Source organism: Hydra viridissima, unplaced genomic scaffold, assembly GCF_058129835.1.
Source record: "Hydra viridissima isolate aposymbiotic clone 2 unplaced genomic scaffold, HvirCarnegie_v1 scaffold_1, whole genome shotgun sequence".
In the NCBI taxonomy this organism is placed as follows: domain Eukaryota; kingdom Metazoa; phylum Cnidaria; class Hydrozoa; order Anthoathecata; family Hydridae; genus Hydra; species Hydra viridissima.
In genome coordinates, this window is record NW_028324300.1 from 22,800,948 (window position 1) to 22,819,078 (window position 18,131).

General features: G+C 27.7%; 1 protein-coding gene across 6 annotated transcripts in view; it reads left to right on the plus strand.

Moving 5' to 3' along the window:
- Nucleotides 1-18,131, plus strand: part of LOC149893955 (uncharacterized) — a 59,582-nt gene that overhangs the window by 19,661 nt on the left and 21,790 nt on the right. For 4 of the 6 annotated variants that reach the window (XR_016449125.1, XM_090076535.1, XM_090076537.1 and 1 more), the window contains exons 4-12: nucleotides 432-465; nucleotides 639-934; nucleotides 1,111-3,778; nucleotides 10,035-10,099; nucleotides 11,439-11,536; nucleotides 12,028-12,328; nucleotides 12,552-12,605; nucleotides 16,161-16,421; nucleotides 17,535-17,555. Coding sequence is in view for 3 of the 6 variants with exons in the window: in XM_090076535.1 (XP_089932661.1) it covers nucleotides 432-465; nucleotides 639-934; nucleotides 1,111-3,778; nucleotides 10,035-10,099; nucleotides 11,439-11,536; nucleotides 12,028-12,328; nucleotides 12,552-12,605; nucleotides 16,161-16,421; nucleotides 17,535-17,555 (3,798 nt within the window). In the remaining 3 variants the exon portion in view is untranslated. Of the gene's footprint in view, nucleotides 1-431; nucleotides 466-638; nucleotides 935-1,110; nucleotides 3,779-9,981; nucleotides 10,100-11,438; nucleotides 11,537-12,027; nucleotides 12,329-12,551; nucleotides 12,606-16,160; nucleotides 16,422-17,534; nucleotides 17,556-18,131 lie in introns of those variants that run through there. The other 2 variants (XR_016449126.1, XR_016449127.1) reach the window with 1 other exon arrangement.

The following is an 18,131-nucleotide window of genomic DNA, read 5'->3' on the forward strand; positions in this document are numbered from 1 at the left end:
GTTTTTAGATATTATGAGGGTTAGTATATAACAGAAGAAAGCTAAAAACTTTTTTTTTAAAAAAAAATCATGTCTCATACTAAATATCTTTCATTCATGTAAATTCTTTCAAAAAATATTTACTAAAATAACACTTATTGAAGCAGCAATTTCTTCTTCCCCTAACATCTAGCCTCTCCCTCCTACTTCTCCTTCTCTTTGTTATCTTTGTGCTGATATTTGGTTTTTAATTCATTCACCTGACAAGAATACTTTAATGATTTTTTATACTAATTTCTTTTATAATATTGAATACTGAAGATTTTAAGCAAAAGTAATTCATTCAAATAAACTTAAAAAAATGTTACATTTTATTTGCCAATTTTCTAAATAAGTTGGCTTAACACCAAAGTCAGTTCAAATGTTTTTTAATGAAATTTTAAAATTTTTAGAATCACCAAAGAGTCCAGACATAAACAGTAATCTGTAAGACATATTTTTTCATCAACTTTTTTGGTGCTGTGAATCCTAACTCTTAGATGCTGTGCCTAATCTACTACATAGCTCTTCCCTTTTCTTTCATTTTTTGAAATAAAAGAGAATTTAAAAAAAACATTACAAATGATTTAAAGTTACTGTTAAAAATTTGTTTCATTAAGAATTGTAGGAATATTTCCAAATGGCTGTGCATTCAAGTTGGATTTACTGACAGAGAATGAGCAACTCACAAAAGTTGAGTATAAACTTAAAGAAACCAAATTCCAATGGGAAGTTAAACTCAAAGAGAAAAATAAACCCAAACCAGATTCTTATTATATTACCAAACAGAAAGAGAAAGGCTTGTTTGTCAAAGTTGAAAACTTTAAAGATTATGGTACAGTTGAATTTCAATTTTCATTTGAAGACTCAAAAGCAAAAAGCCAGCGATCAAATTGTTTTGAGGTTTTGATTAATGGTATATATTTAACTTCAAAATGTGAATCTTAGAACATTTTAATTACCTGTTTACCTTAAAAAATTCTTTCAATCTTATATATATAGTTTTTATATTTATATTCTTTTTAAGAAGTTTTTGAATAATTTGTTTTTTTTTTCTCCAATATTTAAAACTTTTTAATTTTTTTTTAAAAGAATGGTGCAGCTATGAAATTTCATGTAATCAATTGAGCATCATAATACCTGATCCGTGTTTCAGCAATCAGTTCCCTTGGATTGTTCAAACTTCTCCTATGCCAGAGTATTTGGACTGGAGAAAGAAAACAAGTTCTCATTCTAAATTATCAATAGAAAAACCCATTCAAGAGTTTGCAATGGAATATTTTGAAAGGAATTTTATTGATCTTACCCAAGTAATTTCTTTTCCCTTGACAGTTGACGAACGAATGGACACTATGAGCATTTCGCAGTTGTTTACTGAACTGTTTAAAGAAAAGCTTACAGGAGGTATTCGTGCTGTATTATCTGATTATGACCTATATCACCATGCAAACTTATTAAATTTTAAGCCTCAAAAACAAATTGAGCAATCTTCAGCCAATAGAGTTGTAATATTTTACTCAGAAATAAATTTGATTTTTATTGTTCGTGCTGCTTCTTCATCAGATTGCATCAATCAAGAGTCTAAAAACTGCTCTGCTGATGTCAAATACTTTGTAAGTATCAACAAACCTTTAATTGAAGAAAAAGCCTTAACTATATTAGGAGTAGTAGCTTGTTGTTCAGTTGAAAGAAAGGATTTAGAACAAGAACTAACTTTCCAATTTTCTTCCAAGTTTCCTTTGTGCAATGTTTTATTTATATGCCGAGATGAACTTGAAACACATCAGACTTTAGAACGTTGGTGGCGCGGAAAATTTTATGAATACTGTTCAAATGAAAATTCCAATAGAAATAATGAAGTGCATAATGAAGAAATTTTTAAGCAAATTATAGGGTTAACCATGTTAATTATTGCTAAATGTGATGAGAGCTTGCCCACACTCAAATCAAATACCTCAGAGCAGATTAACTCATTGATTCTTAACCCTGGACAAATGAATGCAATAAATGATAAAGAGCTTAAAAAAATCATCTCTGGTGGATTTGGCTTTGGAAAATCTGTGGTAGGGAAACAGATTGTAAAAAGATTTTATGAAAAATCCGTAAAAAAGTCCACTTTGTATTACATTTGCTGTGACCATTTTTCTTTATTTGAATGTGAAATGAAAGAGTTTACTGATAGATTAAAGAATGACTCAAATACCAATGTTGAAATTGTGTGTGATAACTTGTTAGAGTTATGGCAGCGTATGTGTAAAAACGAAGAAATGCCTGAAAACAAAGATATTTTTCTCCCAAAATTACTACAATACTATAGTGAAAATAGCAGTACTGAAGTAAGCTTTGTACTTGATGAACTTCCTGGTGAGTATGTTAGAGAAGAAGATGCAAATCAGTTAAAGGAGCTGTTTTCTTCACTTTTAAAAGAATCTTTAGTGGTCTTTATACCTAAAAGTATTGCGAAGAAACGGTATTTAAATAAAGATAGTGAAAAGCAGATATTAGAAAGTACTTGTTTTAATGGAGAAAAGATAGGGATGAAAAGTATAACTCTTGATAAGTCAATGAGAGTTACAAAATCTATTAAATCATTAATTGATTCTGCTCAAGACACTTTAAAAAAATCAAATACTATTTTGTTTCAGAATTCAAATATAGAATCAAGTCAAGAAAAAAATAATGACTCACATAGTAATATGGAAACTCATCATGATTCAACACAACATATGGAAATTCCTTATAACAAAAGCAGCTCAGCACAACAAAAAACAGAGGATAGTAATCTTAGCACTGCACAAAGCATGACACAGCAAGAATATCCATCTAGAGTTCAACAGGAAGAAGATGCGGTCACTGTTAAAGGTAATCATGATTATGATTTAAATCAAGAAGCAAAGATAGTATCAAACAAGAAAGATAGTATCAAACAGGAAGATGATGCCACAAATGTAAAAGGTTATCATGACTATGATTTAGATCAAGGGGCAAAGATAGTATCAAACCCTCAAAATGTTGCTGGATCAAATAATTTTATTGAAACTCAGTTTCTTTTTTCTAAATCTGGGAGTAGTGGGCATTCAATTGAAGGCGAAAAACCTAAAATAATATTTCTTCCTTCCCTAATCTGGACGGAAGAAAGCTCTGCAAAGGTTTTATCAGTTGTATTGGAGAAGATTTGTTTTTCCCAAGTTAGGGGCACTACTGTTATATGTAACAACATGGATGAAGTTAAATTGATTGCATATGCAATAAAGATTACTAAAAAATATAAAGTAGTAGTTTATACACCACATTTACAAAAATACACCCCAAGAATGGAACGCAAGATCTCTGTGACCAATGAAATTAAAGAAAGTAAACTAAATGTGCTTGTAGCTGACAGCAGGGCAATGTGTGGAGCAGAATCAGAAGTTGTTATTGTCTTAGTGAAACCAGAGGAGTATTATCTTAGACATGTCATTGCAGACGTTTGTTCAAGATGTAATTCGTATCTAATAGTTTTTGTTTTACCTTCAGAAAATGCAGATTTCCAAACGGTTGGGACCATTCAAGAAGTGTTAGATAATTGGTCTGAAGACATTGTTGAAAAGATCCAAGTTAAAATCAGTAATGATGAAAATCAACTATGGAGTTGTAAAGATTGCTTTCGGTACATAAATGATGAATGCAAAGATTTTAAAGATCGTAGGGCCGAAGAAACGAGTTTTAATGAATATATTGAAAATGATTGCTTCAAAATTTATCATGAAAATAACATAATGTAAGTATTTTATTTGGTTTTAAGTATTCTAAATTTTCTGTAAACACAAATATACTGGAAATTTCACTGATAACATGTAATATAAAAAAGTGTAATTTTATTATAATTATCATTATTATCATTACTATTGGTCTTGGTTAAGACATTTAGGTTCTTTTTTTTTTTGCTCTTTGAGCAAAGAACTAGTTATAAAAATTTAAAAGTTAGTAGTTAAAAAAACAACTTTAATAATATTTATGATAGTAATAACAATGATAATAATAATAGTAACAACAACAACAACAAATCATAAGCTTACACAAATCTTCTTTGAGCTATTGATGAATTTCATTTCAAATATAAAATTTTAAAACCATATAATTGTATACTTCCATACTGTGTTATACCAAAGTGATTTTTAATTTTGCACACAGCTTCACTAAAAATAAAAATGCTAACTTTTTTTTGGTTAACATTTTAATGATTTATTAGCTTTGTTATGCCATGCCAACCTCAATGGACTTTGCTGTATACATAGCTATGCATCTTAAGAATTTGTTGTTTGTTTTTTTCCTTTTTTTTTTATTTCTAGTAGTTTTGTCTCATATATTACTTATGTTTATCTTGTTTTATTGTGTGTATATTTTTAGTAATACTTAAAAAATAAGTTAAATATGGAAGTGAATGTGACGAGCCTTCACAGAAAAAGGAATCTGAAATTTAGAAACATGTTTTAATTACAAGGGATTGAAATATTGTTAAGTGAAAATATTGTCCTTCAACTTTTAAGGCAAAACAAGCAACAGCAGCATTACTACATTATTTACAAAAAGTAGAAAAGATAAAAAAAAAAAAAATTGATCTGAGTTTCTCACCATACTTCTTTGACAAGATCAATATTAAGTTTGAATTCAAGCCCTAAACCGAGACTTAATGATGAAATCAACTTTGAACTGTTACCACTTTTTCCAAGAAAAGATCTTCATGAACTTGTTTTTGCTGGAATTGTTGCTGTTGATCTTATTCTCATATAAAAGGTGTTATAAAGTATTGATATTCAAAAGGATGGGCTGTTCAAAATATAGTAATTCAGAGTTCAAGCTAAACTATGACTTCAATCTTTTTGGAATACAAAAAAAAAAAAGAAAAGAAATTGGAATGATTTATGATTTTTCAAAGGTAATGGATTATGATGATAGATTTTGATTGCTCTAGTTGAATGGATTTTTAAAAGAAATCAAAGATATTAGTGCCTAAACTTTCACTTTTCAGACAGTTCAGCTCAATGACTTGAAATGATGAGGATTGTTTGTTCAATTAAGGCTAAAGATGGTCTTAAATTAATTTGAACAGAGCTTGAAGAGTTAAATCCATATCTTTGGAATTGTAAATGATGGAGCCAGTGTAAAGAAAAAAAGCGGAAGATTCTCAAAAAACTCATCAACCATCTTTCTTATAAAACTTTCTTGGCATTAGTTAATAAACCTTATAAAAAAGCAAACAATCTAGTAGAAAATAAAGACTTGCAGCAACAACATAGAAGAGGATGCTAAAGTAGTAGATGATGATCATGAAATGATCAAACCTCTGTCAATTGAGAAAAGTTACCTAATGAAGATACTTTTGAATTATATGAGCTTGATGGAATTAAAAACACCAAAAATTCACATTGTTAAAAAAATTTTTAAAAGGTCACCTGATAATTAATGATTTTTGGTGCTGTTTTCTTGAAGATGGTTTGTTAAACATAATTTCAAGATTTCTTTGTCTAATATTATTAGAGAACCTCCAAACTATCTGCTAGATAAGTTGGAGGCGGTTTAGAAATTATTAAAGCTGATGCTGATGTACTTTGTAAAAGAGTTATTAGTCTTTTTGAAACTAAAAAATATTGTAAGTTTTTTTTTTAACAGAAATAAAAGATTAAGATGAAATTTATCTGATATTTTTTGGATTCAATGATGAAAAGAGTTGAATTCAATTTTTGGATTTAACAATGAAAAAAGAAATATTGGAATTGCAGGCCTTTTAAAATATTTAGAGGTCAAACTCAGCATGATCAATCTCAAAAAGAGTCTATTCTAAAACTATCCAAAGAAAAAAAAACTTACAATAAAATGAATTATAGCAAAAGGTATTTATTTACATCTGAACAAATTTTTTTATAGTTGCTTTCTTATGCGCTTAATTTTTGAGTTTTTTATATTTTAATTCCTCACAACAAATTTCTATTAATCTTAAATTTGAAGGGATGGTAATAAAATAATTTAATTTCTTTAAAAGGTTAAGAGTCTTTTGATATATTTTGATATATGTTGAAAAACAAAGTAATTGTAAGGAATTCTTCATAAACAAATAACATAAAAAGTTTTTTTGGAGCCTATTATAAATCTGAATAAAATTTCAATGAGGTTGATATGATGTTATTTCATTTAACACTTTAATGATATTTTAAACATAAAACAGTTCTACACTCCTCCATTTATTAAGTGCTTAAGGATCTACATAATTATATTATCACACTAAACACACCTGTCCGGAGAGCCTCAAAACATAAAAGTCATGCTCAAAACCAATTGGGTTTGCTAGCCCATACATCCATGTTTCAAAAAATAAAAAAATTGAAATCATCTGCCTATGTCCAAGGAAAAAAAATGACTTTGAATTTTCTCATGTTATTGGCTCTTTTCCTAAAGACATAAGGAAGAAAAGATGATACTTATTTATGAATACTTATAAAATTTGATAGATGATTACAAGAAAAAAAAAAAAATTGATAAAAAAAAAACAAATTAAAATAAACAAAATGAAACTAGATTGCTTTTATTGTAAATCCATTTTTAATTGCATAACCCTAGAGGTATCTTTTCCTACTAATTCGCTTTCTCTTAAAAGTCAAGTGTTTTAAACGTTTTTTAAGCCTATATTTTTTGAATAGCTAGGTCCATTTTATTGCTTAGTACTTAATGTTACAGTGTTACATATTCATGTCATTTAATAGTGAAATAAAGAAGCAGTAAAAACATAAATTTTTTTATTAGTTGCTGACAATAAAATATCAAATGAAAGCAAAAAAAAGTGCTTTTTGCAATTTTAACTTTATTTGGACTCTTTCAAAATGCCCAATAGTACCAAATCTCACAAAGTGTAGAAAAACAGTGTGTGTTTTATGTATGAAAAAGTGCAATTCACCAATTTCTGGTGTAGTTTTTTCAAAAACATTTTTGCAACATACATTGACTTTTTGAACTCTAGAGTTCCAACTGGAATGTGTGGAACGTGTAGAAATCAACCTAGAAGGGTTGAAAGAGGAGTATCTGTCAAGCTGCCTACTCTAGACAATTATCAAACTATCAATGTCAAGACTGTGACAAGAGGTTCCAACTGCAATTCTATAAATTCAAATCCCAAAAATCCCCTGAAAAGATTTTCAGATTGTTTGTCACCACAAGGAAAAGGCTTACCTCACAAATGCAACTCTACTTCTTTGAATTTAAACCTTAGAGAAATTTCAACAGAAAACTTGTTTCCCTCAGTAACTTAAATTTTGTATCTTTCCTGTTTTTAATAGTCCCATTTTGTCTGTTCTAAGATTACATTTGATAATAAGGCTTTTTAAAATTTGTCTTTAGGAGCATCATGTTCAAAACCAACAACTACAGATAAGTATAAGTTAAGTGCCCAAGACCTTGTGCAAATTTAGCAAGCTACAGGCATGTTTAATATTGGAGTCAAAAAACATGCAACAACACTAAATTTGGTTTACAAATCGCCTCTTTTTGAGCCAAACTATCGAGCAAATTTTCATGATGCAGGGTTGCAACTTGCAAATTTTTTTACAAAAACTACATTTGCATCATCAGGCGAAAAAAAGCCACACAGAGTACACAGTTGTTCACTGCAAAAACGTCTCTGACTTTCTAGCAGAAATTTCACTTAAGAGACAACTTCAAGCAGGTCATCTCATGAAACTTGGGATTGAAGGTGTCGAGGCTTCCTAAAGCTTACAGTAAATCTTCAAAGAATGAATGATGAAGATGATTCAAGCAGCCCACCTTCAAAAGAAATTGTCACCTCTCGAGTTCTAAAAGACAGTGAAGTTAAAAAGCATTTTCTAATTGCAGTTGCAAAGGATCTACATGAGAATTACAGCAACATCAAAAACTTTATTGAGCTTGTTCAACCAGGAAATTTATACTTTGTGGTCTCTTGCGACTTGAAAGTTGCTAACATTTTATGTGGTTTGAAATGTCACTCTAGCTCACATTCATGTCTATACTGTGATATTGAAGCAAAAAACTTAGCTGAAAAAGTTGCGCTCAGGACACTGTCTGACCTTCAAAATTGTTACACAGACTTTCTTTCAAAAGGTGGTGACATTAGAAGGGCAAAGTCTTTCAACAATGTTGTCCATAAACCGCTTCTAAAAGTTGATCCAAGCCAATTCATTTTCGAACTAATTCCCCCAATGGAACTTCATCTGCTTGTTGGGATAGTAAATCACTTGTTCAAAGCACTAAAAGAAGCATTGCCAGAAGCAGATGAGTGCCAAAAAAGACTCAACATCAAAATCCAACCATATCATGGCAGACAATTTGCTGGCAATGATTCCCAAAAACTCCTAAAAAATATTGAAGTGATAGATCAGCTATTTGAGAACCTAGATTCATCATGGCCATCATTGATAGATTCAAAAAACTCAGTACTGTTGTTAGAGCCTGCTTTGGAAAAGTCCTTGACAAGGAATATGAAAATAAAATTGAAGAATTTCAGACATCCTTTTTAAGTTAAGGATTTGTAAGTGTGACCCCAAATGTGCACATCGATTTTTTTCACATTGATGATTTTATAAGAATGAAGAAAAAATCCCTTGGTCCTTTCAGTGAACAATCTTGAGAAACTCTTCATCACAATTTTTCTGTTCAGTGGCAAATATAAAAACATTCAAAATTACATCAACAATATGGAAATTGGCTTGAAAGATGTGTGGTTGAATACAATACCAAGCACATTTAGGTGAAATATGTCTGTTGCATCTTTAATGAACATTGAAACCTTACTACTTTAAAATAAGTGTTTGTGACAAAAAAAAATCAACTGAGAAAATACCTATGGATTTATTTAAACTGATTCAAAAATTTATTCATGAGATTAAATCTTTTTAAATATTTATTTGTTTAACCTGTGTGTAATTGTAATTTGTAAAATAACCCACAGTAAATAAAACCTATTATATTTAGAACTTTGAAACAGCTTTTACCAAAGTTTAATTATAGACACTCTTTTAATTTTTTTTCCTTGGACATAGGCAGATGATTTCAATTTTTTTATATTTTGAAACATGGATGTAGGGGCTACCTAACCCAGTTAGTTTTATTTTTTGAGCATGACTTTTATGTTTTGATGTTCTCCGGACAGGTGTGTAAAGTGTATATGTTTCATTGTTTGGAAGTTAGTTAAAATTAATTAAGCTTCTTAATTTGAAACAAATTACTTAAAATCACTTAAATCATTTTTTCCCATTACTTGAACGCAACTAGTTGCGATAATTAAAAGGGTTTACTAAGCAGAAATCTTAAAGGTTTTTTGTATTTTGGGTTTCATTTGAAAATTGATTTATATGCAATAAAATATGAAGCATTTAGTTTGAATCTAACCTAAAAAAGTAAAAACCCCTGTTGTAAGTTCAAAGTTTTTCACCATAAAACAACCTTAGTTTTTCAAAGGAGCAATTTGAAAAGAAAGCAAAGAAATTGTATTTCCTTTTTAATGCTCTTGAATTTTGAGTGTTTCTTAATTCTTCACATCAAATTTTTATTATTCTTATTTTTTATGGATGGTAATAAAATATTTTTATTTCTTTAAAAGGTTAAATAGCAGTTGTAAAGAACTCTTAATAAATAAATAATGGAAAATGTTTTTTTGTAGCCTTTTATCAATCTGAATAAAATTTTAACGAAGTTGAAGGAATGTTAATCCATTTAACAATTTGATGATGCTTGAACAATTTTGTTCTCAATCTTATATTTTAAACATAAAACACTTCTCCACTCCTTATTACTTCATGTTAACTTGATCAGTTTTTGACTGATAAAGTATGTAGATCCTTTAGCACTTGATAACTATATAAATTTTGGTTAAAAGTTTTTGTGTAAATTTTGGTAATAAAATTTTTTTGTAAATTTAAATACTTTTTTTTTTTTAAGTTTCTTTTATGAATTTAGAAAGATCTCTCAGCAGTTAGTTTTCTTTTCCAATCATGTTGTATTACATTCAGATACGAAAGAATGGTTTCTGACACTTTTAACAAGTCAAAATCAATCGAAAAAGGATTTAAAGATGGTGAGTGATCTTTTTCTTTAATAAAAGAAGTTAAAATTTAATGCTTATTCCATCCTAAACTAATTAAAAATAAATTTATATTTGAAACAGGAGGGTAATTTAGACTTCCATTAAAGTTTCAAATGAATTATTGGAGAAATATTAAACCAGATTGAAAACTTTTCCACTTTACAAAATTACAAATAATATTAAAGTTTAAAATACTTTGTAAATTTTAAAGTTATCAAGGTTTTTGGTTTGTACTTATAAAATGAACTTATTTGTTTTAAAAGCTTCGTGTTATTCAAAAATCTTTTGTTTAGTTTGCTTTCTCTTTTTCAAATTTTGAAGGAAATCCTAAATCATAATTTTGTATCTAAACAACTGAACTATTCTTAGTAACTATTTCTTAGTAAGCTATATATCAAAACAATCTTAGGTTAAGAGATGTGAACTAAATATTCCAGGTTGTTTGACTTTTAATAGAAGTTTCATCTGCTGCTCCTACCCTAAAATGATGGAGCACTAAAAACAAAGCATTGTATAAAGTTCAATTAAAGGTGACTTTACAAATTGTTTAACGGTTTGGTTGAATCAATCTTACAGTAAATAAACCAGCAGTGTTTGAAATGATGTATAGAAGTCATTTTTTGTAAATGTGTTATTAAATTTAAGTTGACAATCTCCTAATATTCATGCTGTAACTAGTAATAGATGTCTACAGTGGTGGGATTCAAAAAATTTAAGAACCGGTCAATTTAAGACAGAATCTTAGTTTTATCCAAGTGAAAAAAAGACATTTTCCATCAAGAGAAATTTAATAATAATAATTGTCTATTGAACATTGTACATTAACAAAAATAAACAAGTTATATAAATATTTATGTATATCACTGTATTTAAATAAAGCGGATCATCATAAAGTAACCCATAGATGATGTAAACACTACACAACTGTATCATTTAATTGGTGCAATAAAAATCTAAATTACCCACATTTACGTAACAAATAGCAATAATATCAGATCAGACCTTTTCGTTACATTACTAATAATAGTTCAGTACATTAATTAATTTTAAAAAAATGCATAATTTTTGTTTACAATAAGTGAAGTTTGTTGGTTATATTTAAATCTTAACTTGTTAGTAACTGGAACCAGTGCAAACTGATTGAATCCCACCACTGGATGTCTACTGAAAAATGAGACTTGTGGAAGAAAAATTATTAGTCTTTTTTAAAAATAAACTGAGCATAATCTTTTGCACATCGTTTTATTATTAGTTATAGTATCACAATTATTGTTGTAATCTTTGAGTATATACAATGTTCAACTATATGTAGCATACATGCTATTTACAGGTGACCAATTGTCAGAACCTGCACCATCATTATCTTCTAATACAGAACCACTAATACATGGTGCACTTAATGAATACTCAGCTGCTCAAGACAATGAGGTATTTTTAATATGTTCATACTTACAATTTTCATAATATTCTTTATATTGCATATCATGCTTTAGAATATATATTATGCTTTATGCTTATTGTTACTTTTTTATACATAATGGGTAATAAGGGGAGTTACAGCTTTTATCAAATGTTTGAATGGTTTACATATGTGCAATCGTAGCTAACTTAAAAAACTCTTTTTGGCTGTGTACAAAAGACATTAATGGACCCCCTTGTCTACCTCTAATCTCTAACTTTTTTTTACACAAAACTAAAATTATTATATAAAATTAAAAATTTTAATTTTTTTTTTTTTCAAAATTATTTTTGCTTCATGTTTTGGTGTCTGTTAAAATGGAAAGGTTGTATTCACTTTGAGACTTTCTTATTATACTTTTTGTATTATTTTAGTTATAATTTTTACTTCAAAACTATAAAGTCCAACAATTGGTTTTAGAAAAGTTAAAAGAACATTTTTGAAGTTGTTTCTTGTTTAGGAAAATGTTGTTGTGTTAAAAGATCAAGAAAAAATGAGTGAAATTGTTGATCATTCAGAACTACTGTTACAATTAGAAATGATGGTTGGGAAAGACTGGTTGATTTTAGGACACTTTTTATCAGTCAAAGATCATGAACTTGATTTTATAGATCTTGATTATGATGATTTAAAAGAGAAAGCACACAGAATGTTTTGCGCATGGAAAAATCAACAAAAGTCTCCTACCTTATATGATTTAGCAAATGCAATAAACAAGATAAATAGATCAGATTTGATAAGAGTAATGGAAATGTTTTCAAGTACAAACTTGTTTTTTTTAATACATTTGAAATAAAATAATTTGAAGTAATAATTTTTTTCTTTTTCTTTTTCTTTCTGTAAATCTGAAAATTCTGTGCAGATTCTCCTAAAATAATGTCTTCTTGTTATTGTTTTTTTACATTAGTAGTAGAAGTTATTTTTTACACAACAAAGTTTTGAATGTTTAAGTGTTTTGCTCATTTTTGATAAAATACTTATTAGATAAATCATTTGAGACAGAAAACCTTCTGAAGCCATCCATTGAAGATAAAGCAGGTAAGTTGTTGTAAACTGTGTAGAAGCTAATTGTCAATATGCAACATCTTATTCTTTGAATATTGTTTAAAATACTTTTAAGCATCAGATGATACCAACATAGCATGATTCTTGTTTATGAGATTTTAGCTCATACAAAGGATTATTCCTATTCAATTATTTCTATTAAGTAATTTTTTTGATTGATGATTTCTTTTCAAACCAAAATCAATTTTAAAGAAACCCAAAGGGTAACTTTGACATGTGTAATTAATTCTAATTACTGTAAAATACTATCAAATGATTGATGATTCCCTAGTTCTATTGATCATGACTTTTGAAATCTAAATCTTTAAATCTAATCTTTAAATTACTTTTCATTTCAAAAATTACCAACTGAAAAACTCGAATAATTCAGAACGAAATCATTTTAAATTAATACGTTTTGTGATTGGTTAGTTTTCAACTTGCTGATAAAATATGACTTATTTAAATCTTTTACTTTTAGGTTACTCTTCATTTAAACAAAATGTCATAGAGTTAATGTAATTGTAGTAAATGTCATAATTACTAGTCAATTGTAGTAAATGTCATAGTTACTCCATACTGAAGAGTAATTCTTTTATATAACTAAATTTTAATTTTTCCACTAAACACCAGATATATTTGGTAGATATTAAAAAAAAAACCCAGGGAACTTTTTTCCATCATCTCAACAATATCATCCACTTTGCGATAAGCAGTCATTTATATCTTCTAGAACTTGTGATGACTGAATTTTCAGCACTGAGCAGCTGTACTTGAGGATGTTGTTGAACTTGTAACACGAGATCAGGAGAATTTAAGCATGCCTGAAGGGCTTTGCCACTTTTAGAAGTAATCATAGGCTGCGATTTTCTAGTTGCAAAAGTTTAGACACCCCCTGTCTCTAATGCTACAAGTGACATAACTTGAGTCTCAGTTAATGTGCTAAGCTCATAAGCCTAAATGGAATAGTGTAAAAGATTAAAATGAGCAAACTATTCTAATATTTCTAAAAGTATCATTAGATGCTTACAAAAAATTGGGAAAAAATATTGAAATACTTTTTTCTTATTTGAAAGTTATACTAATGTTTGTACTTTTAAGAGTATAGCGATAATAAAAGAAATACCCAAGTTGATCTCCTCAAATGTCAATGTTACCCCATTACTTGGGGTAACAGTATGACATGCATATAGCTACATATATTATTACATGTATTTATTATTATAAAAAAAAGTTTTCTTTCAATTAGAAAAATGATGCATGTTTAACAAAAATATGCACTTAATGTTGGAATAATATTTAGCTTGATAAAGGAAACATTGGCATAAGTTTACTGACAAATTTTTATCAATCTTCTTATAATATACTTACTTGTTAAATGGAAAAACTAAACGAATTATCATACAGATTTATAATCAAAGAAATTTAGGTGGATACTAAATCCTTTGGAGCCTCAGACATTTTTCTTCTGGGAAATTTGTTAAGACTGGTATAAAATAAAAATTTAATGAATTTATTTGTTATTTTGAGTAAAAAATATGCTAATAAAACATTTTGTACAGTAATAAGAGTTAGTGCCACTAACTCTTATTTTGTGCAGTAATAAGAGTGAGTGCCACTAACATATATTATAACAAAAATCTATGACTTTACTAAGAATTTGAAATGTTTTGAACACTCTTTTTATCAGGTTACATCTTGCAAAGGAGACCATATACTAACAAGACTGTTTATGGTCACTTTAGCAAGAATGTTTGTACAAAAATAATCGCTTGTATAAATGTTCTTAGCTACATTAGAAGTTCAATGCAACTCACTTAAATTTCAAAATCTTTTACTTTGTGTTTATAATGATATTACGCAGCACTCATTGTCAATAGCAGATAATTAATAAAATTAATGAAATTCGATTTAAGATGATTCACTGGATTTAATGATATTGTATTTTTCTATAATTATTTGCATTTAAAATTTATAAAATAAAATGTTTTAAAAGTGATGAAAGCATTAAAGAGTGTAATAAATAATAGAAAGAAATTATTTTCAAAAGAAATTATTTTCAAAAGAAATTATTTGTAGAAATAAAACTTAAAAAAATAAAAATAAAGTAATAAAATAATGGCAGATTTTCTTGATCTAATGTTGCATTTTCTAAGTGATTCGTAATAAATCAGGAATAATTTTTAGTTGTGCTTTAAGTAAAATCAATTTTTATGACAAAAGAACAAAAGTAAAGAATAAGTTAGTTTATGATTGGAAAAAAATATACAAAAAAATAATTATAAATAAGCTTTGTTTTATAAAATGTTATAAAAACAAATTACATTTATGTTGTTAAGTAAAGCATCAGAATTTTTTTTTCAGTTTTAATTTCAAATTCAATTAACACTTAATATTTTTTAAATCTGAAAAATTTAGAAACTAGAAGCGAAGTACTTTTAAAAAAATATATTTTATTTAAAATTTATATTAATTACAAAAAATAATAATGATAAATTGCAAACATAAGTACTGAAATGCAGTTTAAAAAAATAATAAATAATAAAAGTTAACTATCAAAACTTCAAATTTATATATCAACTTCAAAATTAAAAAAAATTAAAAAATTAAGAATAAAAACTAGGATCTAGTAAAACTTCCTTTTCTACCAATATCCATGCAATTTGGTATAATATCAAGTAAGTTATAACAATAAATTGAGAAACATTGTTGAGATGGTGAGTAACAGTTTTATTAACTGTTGAATAGTTGTTGCTTTAAAAACTGTTGGCTCAAAAAAGATCATAAGTTTCTAATGCAGTTGAGGTCTGAGCTGATGGAAGTCAAGTTGTTATATTTATTTTGTTTTAATCAGTCTTAGCCAACTATTGCTCAATGAAATGGGGCAGTATCTTGCTGAAAAACCAGGTCTTTCATTTGTTTATCAAGAATATGTAAGGATGGCTTCAGATAATCACCAAGAATTTTGATGTATCTTTCAGCATTCAATCTAACATCATGATAGTAAAAAAACCAGACACTTTCATATGACATGCAAGTTCAAATATTAATGGAATCACTACCTTGCTTTATCCATTTTTTGTCTTTGTTATTTTTCATTTTTTACCTAGTTCTTTTTTTTTTTTTAACTTTGTTCTACATTACTTTGTTCAGCACTAAACATTTGTTGCATTTTTCACTGTTTTTTGACAAAGTATAACTTGACCCTTACAATTACATCAAATACAATTTTGGAAAGGAGACCATTTGCTAACAAGACTTTTTATGGTCTCTTTAGTAAGCCAAAAAGAAATAGACTTTGATGTTAAATAAGTTCTATGCAAAATATAAATATATTTGTTGTAATTGTCAGAGCTCCACTAGCATGAATGGTAAAAGCTTCAATAATTATGTAAGCACTGCAAATAATTATATCTTCATAATTATTTGTGGCTATTAAATCTTTAAGTAAATAAATTTTTAAAAGTGTAACAATGGATTGAAATATTTATTATAGTAAGCTATATTGTTATTTTATTTAGTTGCAAATGCTAAGATGTTTCTTTTTAGGTACAGATGCAAAAATAAAGAATATTATAATAGAGAAAGTGACAGATTGGAAAAGATTTGCACATCTTACTAATTGTAGCAAAAAGGTGAATGCTATTGTTGAGCAAATAGATCTTGATGTGACAGGAGGAGAGAAGTCTAAAGTGGAAAGATTTCTAACAAAACTTGTTGAACTCCACCCAAATAACTATACAACTTATATACAGAAATCTCTGAAAGCTATGGGAAGGAATGATTTGCACCAAGATATAGCCTCTATATGTGCGTTTCTAACATTTTTTGCAAGTTTTTTTTTTTTTTCATGTGATCTCCACAAATAAGTATAGTAACGATCTTTATTTTCAGTTGCAAAAGATTGATAAGCTAATTTATTTTAGAATGTTTATTTTTGCTTTAATAGATTTTAAATTTTTGATAATTATAATTAGTGATTCTTCCCAGGAAAAATTTTATTCCAATTTCCTGGAATCCTGGGAAATTTTTTTCCGGGATCCCAGGATTTTGGTTTAAAGATTTATTAAAGTTAAAAAAGCAGTTTTTAAATCACTGGTGGATCTCAGTTTAGAAAACCTAATGTTGTCTGATGATGAACTTACAGTAATTGAAAATTTAGCAAAAAGTCTGGAACCTATTACCTTAGGTTCTGAAATGATTTGCAGAAGGGAAGAACTTTATAAACAGCTGACGACACATTAAAATTCATGGTTAAAGAACTTGATGTTCAAGATTGCTACCTAGCAAAAGATCTTAAAAATATTTTAATTGAAAGAATATGTCAAAGAAGAAAAAAAAGATCTTGTTGGTTTACTAAGATTTTTAGATAATCCACAATCTTTAAAAAGTGATATGGATGATGACTTATTTAGCATACCATCTAAAGCAGTTATGATAAATTTAGCAATTGAAATAGCTGGTCGACTTTTTCCCATAATCGGAAATATAGCAAAAGAAGAAGATAGAAAACTTAACAATAGTATTATTGATATAAATCAGTTATTTGAATCTATGGCTGCCAGATAAGAAAAATTTGTAAAAAAAAAAAGATGTTTTTGAAGTCAAGTTCAACTGGACTTTTTTTTACCAACTATAGAACTAGATTGACAGACAGCCATCTCTATGCACAGGTTTTTCTCAGAAGTCACTTTAAAATTGTAAACAGTTACAAAAAATAGATAGAAAAATAAAAAAGTGTAATTAGCTGTCTATGTTTTCCCTGATGAAGTTTTTCCCGGAATCCCGGGAACAATGTAAATAATTCCTGCTATCCTGGGAATGGAAAAAGTCCGGGAAATTGCAATCCCTAATTATAATACCAATTTTAATAACTCGGATTTTCACAAACATTTATTATAACTATTTTTATTTTATTTTCAGATGCAGAGCAGTATAAGATTGGTAAGCTTATTTATTTTAGAATGTTTTTTTTTACTTTCTAATTTTTGATTTTTGGTAATGGTAATACTGATGTTAATTATACTGCTGCTGCTGCTGCTACTAGTACTACTACTACTACTACTACTACTACTACTACTACTACTACTACTACTACTACTACTACTACTACTACTACTACTACTACTACTACTACTACTACAATAATGATAAAAATAAAAACAAAATTATTGTTAAAAAGAGTATCAATAGAAATAATATCAATAAAATGATAATAAAACAGTGAATTTATGAAACAGTGAAACAGTGACATTTATTTGCATTTAAAATATTTTATAGAGACAAAATCTTTTAAGAGAGATAAGTGCATAATAATAGAAATAACTTATTTTCAAATGAAATTATTTGCAGAAATGAAATTTAAAGAAATATAAATAAAGTCAAAATGCAATGAAAGATAATAAAGTTGATTTTCTTGATTTCATGTTATATTTTTTAATTAAATTGTTTTTTAAGTAAAATTAACTTTTTGAAAAGTGAAGATAAAGTTATTTTTTTCAAAAAGACTTCAAAAATTTT